The 12,723-nt window shown below is 36.0% G+C and overlaps 1 protein-coding gene across 1 annotated transcript; it reads left to right on the top strand.

The window, feature by feature from the left end:
* The first annotated feature begins 4,897 nt into the window (after positions 1 to 4,897).
* LOC130055226 (heat shock 70 kDa protein 12A-like) lies at positions 4,898 to 12,022 on the top strand. Its single transcript, XM_056167110.1, has 4 exons — positions 4,898 to 5,311; positions 5,726 to 5,947; positions 6,077 to 6,224; positions 8,553 to 12,022. The coding sequence occupies exons 1-4, from the start codon at positions 4,997 to 4,999 to the stop codon at positions 9,638 to 9,640; spliced, it is 1,773 nt and encodes a 590-aa protein (XP_056023085.1). The 5' UTR covers positions 4,898 to 4,996; the 3' UTR covers positions 9,641 to 12,022.
* Positions 12,023 to 12,723: the final 701 nt, after the last annotated feature.

Genomic DNA, 12,723 nt, shown 5'->3' with positions numbered 1-12,723 from the left:
CCTATACCTCTAAACCTTGGCTTACTTTTTGAATAAGGATTATGTAGCCAGAGTATTATAACACTTTTTTTCATATTATTCTAGCTTTCCTCTTTTCTTCTTCCTTTATTTGTGAGTGCTTATTGTATACATATTGCTTTACATATTAATTACCCCATATCCGCTGGTTAGGTTAGGATGTAACGGTTTGTAAAAATCCTAACCCGATAAATATTTACTCACCCACCCACCCCCCAAAAAAACCCACAACCAACTTTTTTCTTTGCTACACATTCTTGTTTTAAAATAAGTGTCACTCTATCAGGGACACAGAGTTGAACAGAACAGTTGATATAGTAAAACGTTTCTCTCCATCAGGAACACAAACTCTAACAGAACAGATGATACAGTATAAAGTGTCACTCTATCAGGGACACAGACTCTAACAGAACAGATGATACAGTATAAAGTGTCTCTCTATCAGGGACACAAACTCTAACAGAACAGTTGATACAGTATAAAGTGTCTCTATCTCTATCAGGAACACAAACTCTAACAGAACTATTGATACAGTATAAAGTGTCTCTCTATCAGGGACACAAACTCTAACAGAACAGTTGATACAGTATAAAGTGTCTCTCTATCAGGGACACACACTCTAACAGAACAGTTGATACAGTATAAAGTGTCTCTCTATCAGGGACACACACTCTAACAGAACAGTTGATACAGTATAAAGTGTCTCTCTATCAGGAACACAAACTCTAACAGAACTATTGATACAGTATAAAGTGTCTCTCTATCAGGGACACAAACTCTAACAGAACAGTTGATACAGTATAAAGTGTCTCTCTATCAGGGACACACACTCTAACAGAACAGTTGATACAGTATAAAGTGTCTCTCTATCAGGGACACAAACTCTAACAGAACAGTTGATACAGTATAAAGTGTCTCTCTATCAGGGACACACACTCTAACAGAACAGTTGATACAGTATAAAGTGTCTCTCTATCAGGAACACACACTCTAACAGAACAGTTGATACAGTATAAAGTGTCTCTCTATCAGGGACACAAACTCTAACAGAACAGTTGATGCAGTATAAAATGTCCCTCTATCAGAGACATAAGCTCTAACAGATCAGTTGCTGCAGTAAATAATTCAAAGTGTGAATAAAGTCTACTTATCGGGTCATACATGTAAGCTCCCACAGAACGGTTGTGGCATTTTTAGAGGTTCTTCGGAATACTAAGGATACGTTTTCCATTCAATCGTTAAGTGACAAGATTTGGTACAAACTAACAAATCATATGCCTGAATTATGGACTGAAATGAATTTTGATGATTCTCTATCAGACAACATGTGCTCTATCTCCATTTGTTTTACCAGCAACCTGAAAACAACGAGAACATCACGTGCTCTGGACCAGAACACTAGATTCTGCTTCTCGTACTAAGTTTGTTTTTGTTTGTTTTGATGTTTTCTGCCACATTCAACAATTTTTCAGTTATATGGTGGCACCCAGTTTTTCTTGGTGGAAGAGAGAACCCACTCGGCCACGGAGGCCCCTCTCGTACTAAGTGATAATACTGAAAGTAATATAGTCCTCATGGGAATGACGCGATGATGGAACTAGCTTTTCACACCAAGACGTAATCGTAGCTATGGAAATCAGTCGTATAATAAACCATATGTAGCTCATGTCGCATTTGAATCAAGAAAAAAATAGGTTTACATCATCCTTTGAAAGTTTTAAATAGGTCATTTGAAGTCCCCCCCCCCCCCCCCCCCCCCAACAAAAACAAAATACAACACCTGACAACACTTTGATTCTTCAACACCAGAATACAGACACCTGTGATTATAGATGTTGCCCATCACAGGATCTATCAACCACCGCGTGTTACGGATGTTGCCCATCACAGGATCTATCAACACCGCGTGTTACGGATGTTGCCCATCACAGGCTGCCCATCACAGGATCTATCAACCACCGCGTGTTACGGATGTTGCCCATCACAGGATCTATCAACCACCGCGTTGTGGATACAAATAATTCCGAATAACACGCGCACCATAGGTTCAATTGTTTGCCAACAAAGGAATGTCATTATATGTTTTGTAACATAAATATCAGTGGGGTTTGTTTTTTTTTTGGCATAACAAGTTTAGCCTTGTATTTCATCATATTTCAGGTTTAAGTCTGCACCAAATTATCTTCTACTATTACATCCTATAGTTTTGATAATAAGCTTTATAGTAGCTACATGACGACAAGAATCACCTGATATAAAATCCATAGTATGCTCTTCCTCGTCTTTTAACGATAGTTCAGCTGGACATATATCTTTACAGGTGATGTAAATCAGATATATTTGAAAATGACGACCCAAAATCACACTCATTTCAAAAGGTCCCAACTTCAGAGAGGCTCGATCTTTACTTCATCTCTGCTGTGAATTCATCAAAGAATGTCAGTAAGTGAGTAAGTAGATTTTATTTACGGTAAGTCGGCACTGTGCACAAATATAAACAAATAACATGAGCTCTATAGCTCTTAAACCGAATATCACAGACAAAATAAAATACAAATATCACAAGGTAAGCATGTAAAAAAAAACACATTTACAAATTTACACGCATGCTATATAAATAGACAATTTCAGAAGTTAAGAATTAAATACAAATCAAACAAAAGTATTTCACTATAAAATTTAAGCACTAACTTCAACCATAGCATTAAGAATCGTAAAGAAGCAATATACATTTGTAAGTGTTATAACTTAAAATAAGGAAAATATGATAATAATAATAAAATAAATAATATATTGCAGTTTACAATAACTACGTTACAAAGTATACAAAAAAGGTTTAGAAGGATTAAATGAAAATGAATCTTTCAAAACACAGAACAAAGAATAAAAAAAAAATAAACAAAAAGCAAACATTGGTAGTAACGCAGATGAAAGGCTGCAAAATTTGCATTGTGCTAGAACACGAACAGGAAGAGATAGGCAGAATGAATTAAAGATATTCGAGGAATATTAGATGTTAAAACACATATGCATGCCATCTGTGCTTCTGTATTTTGTAAACAAGAAGTGATTAGGTACCTGTAGATTACACGAGGAATATACATGTACAATGGTTACAGCTTACAAAGATTATAACAACAATTAATGTCTTCGTTTGTAAGATTATTGGCTTTAATTCTACAATTGATAATTTAAGATAATCCAATAAATTTATTCTATCAGTTTTCTTTAAAAGGAAAAAAGTTCTTAAAAATTACGATTCGTTTCTAAGCACATTTGATATCCCTGCACTAAATGAGATAAATGCATTTGAATTACCGTACGTGTACTGGATTTCAAAACCCCTTACCAAAAAGACACAGTGCACGATCCAGTAAGTGTTCTCTTTACTACTCTCGAAAATACTAACTGCTGTGAAGGAGAACATTCAGAAGGTTTCTGTCGCAACATATTCGAGGAATGATGGGATTACAATGTTGTTTGTCAAAAATCTAAAAAAAAAAAGAAAAAAAAAAAAAAAAAGTATATTTAAAATCACAGAATTGTACTAAAATCAACTTCATCGAAATGTACGACTTTTCAACACTTTTTGTGTCCATTATTCAAGAATTTAAAGTTTAGGCTTTTCAAAATCATAAACAGCTGCTTCGTCAATGTAAAGGTGAAGATAATGAAAAGTGGTCAATCTCATCACTCATATATGGAATACAGATTTAAGAATGGGCCAAACACGGACCCCTGGATATACGAATGGTAGGACCGGGTGTCTAGGAGAAGTAAGCATCCCCTATCGACCGGTCATACTCACTTAGAGCCTCATATCTTGATTAGGTAAATGGAGTAATCCTTAGACAAAATCAGTGAATAAAGATTGATAGTATAATGTTTAACGTCCAACTCAAGAATTTTTCACTCATATGGAGACGTTACCATTGCCAATGAAGGGCTGCAAAAGTTAGGCCTGTACTCAGCTCTTACGACCTTCAAGCAAGGAGGGATCTTTATAGTACCACACCTGCTGTGACAAGGGGGCTCGGTTTCTGAGGTCTCATCCGAAGGACCGCCCCATTTAGTGGAACTATTCTAACCCGGATCGCCACGGACTGTGAACGGCCTAACAATTGTTATGACACATGCCAGACGGCATTCGACCCAATGATAGGTTGTATCCGTAAATTAGATCTTCATCACGACCATATTATGTGAAATGCTGACTTCAAACGATACTGTTGAAACCCCTATAACATATAATTTATCATCCCATCTCTGATGTCCAGGGGTTCGTGTTTGCCATACTCTTAAATTTATGCTATTTATAAGATTCACGAGATTGATCACTATTAGTTATCTTCACCTTTTCATGTTTGTGATCATAAAGAAGATCCAGCTGCATGGTGGCGTGAAAGTCTGTTAACCATTAACAATATTGACATAAATTTATATCTATGTACACAATAGAAAAAAGAATTTGGGCATGTCAATACGTCATGTCATTTCCAGTTAATGTTGTAGTTCATGTCGTTTGTTTCGAAGATAAAAAAATCTTTGCAATTCATGTCTAAATCGCAAACTTTATGAGTGATTGTTTTAGACAAGGAATAAAGCTTTATCATGTAACCCGTAATAGACTATTATAAATGTAGCTGTCTTTTTATGCTGTTATGCGACAAATTAAGATAAAATGATGTTCTTTCGTAAAACTTTATATGATGTATGAATTTCTGTACCAGTCTTTGTCAATTATTTAAATTGGATTTGAGCCAATAAATGATTAATCAAATTTGGAAATTTGAATGTTTAAATTCCGGTATTCCCTCCCGCGTACCCGGTTCCTTAATAGGTCACACACAAACACAAAGTTAAGATCTAAATATAACAGACACCAGAATAAACTGTTGGCATGCTGCCATTCAAACAAGGGTGGGACAAGAGGTAAACACTGTACAAGGATAGACTTTACAACGAAGTAAATAAAAACATGGCGCTTACTTTGAGGGAGGACTACCTCCTCTCTGCGGCCATCGACTTTGGCACCACGTATTGTGGGGTCATGTTTTCTCTCCGGAAGGACTTCGAGGAGGGAAATCGTTTGCGTATTTGGGGAAACCAGCAGGACAACAAGGGAGATATGAATTCTCTCCAAGAGCCCACTACCGTGCTGCTGGATCCGGAGAGGAAGTTCCTGTCGTTCGGAGTAGAGGCAGAAGATAAATACAAAAACTTTGCGTTAAAAAGTGCTCATCGAGAGCACTATTACTTCCGACATTTCAAGATGACACTTCACCGACAAATTGTAAGATTTTTTCGGTTTGTATATTGTTTTAAATTTTTCACTCGTATTTAATTACAAAAACTGCATGATTTAGTTTACTGAGTACGTGAAAACAATATTACCTCACATCTACATCTAATTAATAATTTTTATTTGTCTTCTTCAAATAATCCATTGATGTTTGTTAAATTTTATTTGACGCTGTGAATTGGCCATTATGTTCATTCATTACTGGAATCGTACATGTAAGGTCAATCACGATCGTTATTACTTATCTCGAAAGTTCGCAAATGCAAGTTTGTTTGCAGTTATTACTGTTCTTTATAAGTTTGCTTGTAGTTTACTACTGTGTAAATTTGTTTGTTTGTTTGTTTATTACTGTTCTGTATAAGTTTGTTTATTACTGTTCTGTGTAAGTTTGTTTGTTTTGGTCAGGAACTGACTCTATACACAGAGTTAGAAGATATAAATGGGAAAAAACACAGAGCCATCGCCATTTTTACAATGGCCATTAGATTCTTGAAGGAAAGGCTGTTGCAAAATATAAAGAGACGTGAATTCAGTTATATTGGAGAGCACGAGATTCGCTGGGTACTGACCGTTCCTGCGATGTGGTCAGAGAAAGCTAAGCAGTATATGAGAGAAGCCGCCAAAGAGGTTTGGATCACGTGACATGATACGAACATAGTATTATATGATGTTGTCAAAGAAACTGATTGTGTTCCTTAAGTGTTTCTAAAATATTTCCTTAAAAAAAAAATGAATTCTAAATTCTTTTAAATCAAGGCAGGGATTCCATATAATCAGTTAGCCATTGCCCTAGAACCGGAAGTTGCTGCGGTATATTGTAAAGAGTTATCGATACAGAGGAAGGAGGCCCAAATGTTGGCGACATTTGACCCCAAATCTCGCTACATGGTTCTTGATCTTGGAGGTATAATATGAATAATTTCAATATACTTACTGTAAATGCAAATTTTAATTTGACAAGCATTTTATCGATGATTATTACCGTATATATAACAGGTGTTATAATATATATATATATATATATATATATATATATATATATATATATATATATATATTGCATGAAAAGTCATTTCATCTATTTGGCACTATTTTCAAGTTTTATAAAAGCATCACGTAGCGTTACTCCCTGATTCGAGAGTAGTTGTTATATTCCGTATGTCAAGGTGATATCCTAATACACCGTGTGTAAAAACAGGTTAACATGAGCGGTGATTGATTTGTTAAAGGACATATCGGATATCGCATGTTTTTAAAAAATACGCTGTGATTTATTGATTGACAAAGGCATTTTAACAGCACCCAGTGCATTGAATCTTTATATAGCAATTTGGGGATTTTAATCAAACGGATCTATTCATAGACAAAGTGTCAATGGAGAGATATGACCTTTATCATAAAGGGGTCATTTTACAAAAGGTCTGAGACTTGGTGTTTGTTTCTTGTTTAAGATGACACGTTATAAATACATTTAGGTTTATACCAATATAATGATCACGTTTTAAAGGATTATAGGATTAAACTAATATATGAAAACAAGCATGATCAAATATGAGTCCATGCATCATTTTAAAAGTAGGCTATCAATATATATATAGAGAGACATTGAAGATGGATAACCCATGAAACCATGAAAGATGTCTATGTACATGTAAAAGTCAAATAATAGAATTTTGGGCTAAGCCTTTGATATTTTGGAATGTTGGTATAACATGATAAGACAATGTGTAGCGTGCATTTTTGATTACCTCAGACCTTGACAACATAGGTGACTTTTATGTACCATAACTCTTAATTTTCCACTTTAAAGATGATCCCTTCAAAATGTTTTAAAAAACTATGGAAAATGAAAGGAGATATATTAGGTTTAGTGTGCTAAAACAAGTCTTTCTAGTAAGGACATTAATTTTAGTCAATCTTCCATATTGAAAAGAAAAAAAAAAACAGTTTGCAAACCCTGCGGTCTTATAATAATTTACGGATTGTCACGTTTACCTAATGAAGATAAAGGGTTTCCTGTAGGTACAGTGACCAGTCAGCAGGAGATACTTACTCCTCCTTGGCACTCTGGTGTTTTCAGGGGTCCATGTTTGTCCTGCTCTCAGTTTTGTTTTAAAGGATATTTGACATTGATCACTGTTCGTTACCTTCACATTTTTCATTCAACCCCATAAATCGATTTTGATAATCCTTCTTATAGGTATATATGCTCCACTTTTTATGTTAGATTTTAGATTTTAATTAAGATATTGAAACAAAATTCCATAGCAAGTATGCATACAAAAATTATACGGTTGTATAGATATACATGTAAATGAAAATAGTTTCAGAAGACAGTCTGTCGTTTTATCCCGTGGGGATCCGGGTTAGAATAGGTCCTCAGTGGGGATCCGGGTTAAAATAGGTCCTCAGTACATCTTGCTTGTCGTAAGAGGCGACTAAATGGGATGGTCCTTCGAATGAGACCGCAAAAACCGAGGCCCCGTGTCCCAACAGATGTGGTACGATAAAGACCCCTACCTGCTCAAAGGCCATAAGCGGCCAGCATAGGCCTAAATTTTAGTGAAAAATGCTCGGGAGGGTCGGTAAACAATATACAATCAATCAATCAGTCTGTCATTTTACACACTTTCGTGATGAGGCGAGCCGATTGCGGATCACGTGACTGTATTATTAGCATACCACGTGCCATTTCCCTTCTTGCATATAATGGTCTAGCATAATGACTTTAGTCAGGTTCGTACATACTCCTATATCTACAGTCAGTGAAACCAGACTTACCAACGCCATTCTTTTATATCCGACCACGTGCGAAGAAGGCATGCGCAAATATGAAGCCAACCGAAAAATAAATCATGAATGAACTCAAAATTGCAATAATTCATTTGTATTGTCAATTTACATAGATTAACCATGTTAGTTTAGACCCCCTCTCCCACCCCATCCACAAAATAATTAATTATTAGTGCGTATGTACACTGTACTTTAAATACTTAATTTCCGGTGTTATGGTAGGTCACAAGTCACACCCCTGTCCTGTTTCACTAACATGATTCGCAAAATATTGAAGAAAATTAAACTCTCCAATACCAAGCTGTATATTCTTCCAGTGTCCTCCAAGGACCGACAACTCTGTGTAATAGATTGGAAGAAGGGTGGGTTACCAAAGTATTTTGTAATAATGGATTAATAGATGAGTGATGCGTATTTATACAGCGTGTATTTCACACAGGTGGTACAGGTGACGTCACACTACAGGAGGTACAAGACGATGGGACACTCCAGGAATTCTGGTGCGCGGAGGGTGGGGACTGGGGAGGGGTAGGAATTGACAAAGAATTCTACGATCTTCTAGAAAAGTTACTCGGCAAAGATGTGTTTGAAAAATTTAAGTACGAACACACGTATGAATGGATTAGCATGCAAGAGGAATTTGAACAAAACAAGAAGAAGATAAAATCCTCTGGAACTGATCAGAATGAACTCATTGTCACCCTCCCTATACAGTTATTAAAACTACACAACACTATGATTGAATCTTCCCTGGGTGATGTCATGAAGACGACCCAGTTTAAGGATCAAATTGAATTGGTACAAGAGAACAAACTGATTTTGAAGGATTCTATTGTGTCCCATTTCTTTGAGAAGACACTGAAAACTATCACAGATCATGTCCAGAGTATTTTCAATAATACAGAAACCACTGGGGTGGATACAGTCGTTTTGGTTGGTGGCTTTGCGGATTCTGATGTTGTGCAACACAGAATCAAGAAAGACTTCCACACCAAAAAGGTTATAATTCCAAGCGAAGCTGGAAAAGCTGTGCTGAAAGGAGCCGTTATATTTGGCCACAATCCTCAAGCCATATCGGCTCGCATCAGCCCATGTACATACGGGCTACACACCCAAAAACCTTACAGCAGCGTATACCCCAGTGATAGGAAGTCGATCGTTGATGGAAAGGCTGTTGTACGAAACGTTTTTGACAAACACATAGAAATTGGAGAAATTGTTTACATATCTAAGCCGAAAAAGAGGCAAACGTTTTACGTCATTGATAATACAAAAGCAGAGGTTTTCTGGAACGTGTACAGGTCTACTAAAAAAGATCCACTGCTCTGTGATGATCCCAGTTGCGTCCAAATCGGGGTTTTACGGGTTCACGTTGACCCTGACAAAAGTGAGAAGCGACGAGAACTCGGAGTGTGTTTGATATGTCGCGGAACGGAACTTGAGGCGGAAGCAGTAGACAAGAATACTGGGAAATTATACCATGCAACGTTCGATTTCTTGCAACGCAGCGGTGAAATTTATCATTAAGTAGCTTGTATTAAGTGGCTTGCATTAAGTATCGCTTCATTATAAAGGTGGCATAGAGGGTAAAAGGAAAGGTGTTGGGGGAGGAAGAAAAGGGAAGTGAGGAGGGTTGTCGAGAAAAGGAGGCGGTAAAAGTGTGAGAGGTGAGGCAAGACAAGTTAGAAAATGGAGAAGGAGGGGTGGGAAGAGATGTCTGAGAGATGGTCGGGAGTCGGACCCTGTGTACATCTCATTCAGTTTCGGTATATCTTCAGACAGCCTTGCATCACCAGAAAGCGCTGTAGAGAGTGTAGCTCTACTGGTGTATAACAGAGAAGCAGTCATCATATTCACAATTTTCTCATCTTTCCTGCGTAGTTTAACTGTAGATGTAATAAAACCACTTCTATTAACTAAGGCATTATAGGATATTTGATTTATCCTGGAAGAACATTCTTCATTTTTTGAAGACAAAAAATCAGAAACAGAAACATTAAACCCTTTAAGTGTAACGTTCATTTGTCCTTAGGAAGAAACGGGTTGTGTCGTTGGGTTATTTTATGCTTTACATAGTTTTCCTGCTGACTTTGTATCTGTTTTATACATAGGTCAGATATTTTAAGGGTTTTTTAGTGTTCATTGATATACATGTACATCTATCTATATCGCACCCACTACACTATACATTGTCCTTTTTTTGTAACGTGGATTATTGCATCATATTACACTCAATAATTTCAATATATAGACATTCTGGGGGTTTTTCTCAGCATTTGTAATATTATTTTCAGAATTAGTCTGCATTTCTATCTTGTTTATTTAGTCAAATTTTATATTTTCATATTGCTGGTCATTTTCAGTGCTTTATATATCCTTTATCATGTAACCTCGTATCTGAATTCGGATCTGACACTGGACTTTGGATGTTGAGTGTTGTTAGTATATATATATATATATATATATAGAGAGAGAGAGAGAGAGAGAGAGAGAGAGAGAGAGAGAGAGAGAGAGAGAGAGGAGATAGTTATGATCTTGTTGACCTCGCACTTCGGGTAATATTGGGGCGCTGGAGATATGAGATTGGTTTGGTTTGGACATATTTATTTTATAGTTATGATGTTTACAACAAAAGGATTGGGCAAACGTTCTTAAAACTTAGAACACCCTCTCCTAGAGCCTCTGTAGGGAGGATGAAGGAAATTCGCTTTAAAGCATTCAGCGCCAAAATATCTACTGATAAATATATTTCGTAAAATGAAATTGCACCAAAAATCTAAGGTTCCGGTCTAAACCTTTGAGAAAATTCCGCTATAAATCTTTCCGACATCAAAAGTATCCGATATACGGCGATTCCTCTATGAGAGGCCAACGTATTTATTAATCTTGTTTGAAGTTCCGTCTCATTTGAAACACGTAAAACTTGTACCAGTCTTTACAAACTGAAATTTTTATACATGTAATGATATTTTTTTAAGATATTGAATTCTTAAATCATTATACACTGCACATATACACATTGGACATTTGAATATAAAACCATTAGTTGTTTTAAAAAGTCACAACCTGATCTGTTAATGTTATCAACAAATTTCCATTTCAATACACAGACGATGAGGCGACAGTCTAAATACAAGCAACATTTTTATGCAGACGATATATGGGTTTACATGCATTTATTCGTTTAAAAAAATTGTGTGTATCAAACGTAAAGACACAGTGGCAACACAACGTAGAACGAGAACTTTTGTTGATGTTTTGAAAGCATGTTTTATTTATTCATATCAGAAAAATCATACGTATTTAAATTGTTAAAACCTGTTTAGAAGTAAACGAAGGCTGTCTAGTTCATCAAGTATTTTTGTGACCCTTGCATCATTCGTATGAATCCTTTCTTCGAAACAGGATTTCACAACGATGTCTTTACAAAAGGCAAATAAAAGAAAAAAAAATAGTAATTAAAAAAACAATCAAAACCAACAAAAAAAAAAAAATAAAATCATAAAAAACCCCAAAAGACCAAAAACAAAGAACAAGACAAAACGACAACCTGCCAAATTCGAAATAAACTACTAGTTTAACTAGTATATGGATCTGTATGACATTCAATGTTCCTCTGTAGTTTAATCAAATTCATCTACAGTATATCTATTTCAATTTCATTCGAATCACATGTATGTAAACTTGTCACCAAATTTTACCGTGGAAGGTCTCGTTTAGTTATCTTGTTAAATTTTTGTCTGTTGTTGACTCTTTTGGACATATTAGTGTTTTATCATCAGGAAGAAGAGTCTCTTCCTTTTTGTGTAAATATACCTCTGTATAAAAGAGTAAAACGTATCTGATACAGTAGATCATGGAGCCGTGAGCTAATTCTACTGTCGAAACCATTAAATCATACAAAACAGGTTTTATTTCTTGTTGTTTTTAAATCCATGTGGTCAAATTAAAAGCAAACACAAAATGGAAAAGAATACCCAGAAGAATTTTTAAAAACTTCGATCATGAGACCCAACACTAAAAAACTTCGAAGCATGTATATTTAAAAAAAAACTTAAATATACCTCGAAAATATTGCAAATAATTCGACTAATGAATTCAAGACTCCAAAATGCTGGTGTACCTCAAGGACAATTCAGAATTCAGAAGTTTCGTTTTATTGATGAAAGATAAGATAACGAAGTGATCAATTTCATAACCCCTATAAGCAATACAAAATAGATAGTTGGGCAAACATGGATCCCTGAACACATCAGAGGTGGGATCAGGTGCCTAGAAGGAATAAGCATCCCCTGTCGACCGGTCACACCCGCCATGAGCCCTATATCCTGATCAGGTAAACGGAGTTATCCGTAGTCAAAATCAGTGTACCAAGAACGGCCTAACAATCGGTATGAAACACGTCAGACAGCATTTGACCCAATGATAGGTTGTATTGACGAACTAGATCGTTATAACGACCATAGAATTTGCGAAATGCTGACTTCAATCGAGACAGTTGAAACCCCTGAACCATCAACTTGTTTGTCAGTAGCTTGCCTCGATTTAACAAGAGCAACGCCAACGTGGCATAATACGCCCGTAGATTTTGCTCAAGGAAAACATATATT

Source organism: Ostrea edulis, chromosome 5 (genome assembly GCF_947568905.1).
Source record: "Ostrea edulis chromosome 5, xbOstEdul1.1, whole genome shotgun sequence".
In the NCBI taxonomy this organism is placed as follows: domain Eukaryota; kingdom Metazoa; phylum Mollusca; class Bivalvia; order Ostreida; family Ostreidae; genus Ostrea; species Ostrea edulis.
The sequence above is the reverse complement of the archived record's forward strand: the minus strand, read 5'-3'. Positions and strand labels throughout refer to the sequence as shown.

Bases quoted from the DNA above. Each gene is read 5' to 3' on its own strand.
- LOC130055226 (XM_056167110.1), top strand. From the start codon at position 4,997: ATGGCGCTTACTTTGAGGGAGGACTACCTCCTCTCTGCGGCCATCGAC. The intron at 5,312-5,725 runs GTAAGATTTTTT...TGTTTTGGTCAG, and splicing joins TGACACTTCACCGACAAATT to GAACTGACTCTATACACAGA. The intron at 5,948-6,076 runs GTTTGGATCACG...TTTTAAATCAAG, and splicing joins TGAGAGAAGCCGCCAAAGAG to GCAGGGATTCCATATAATCA.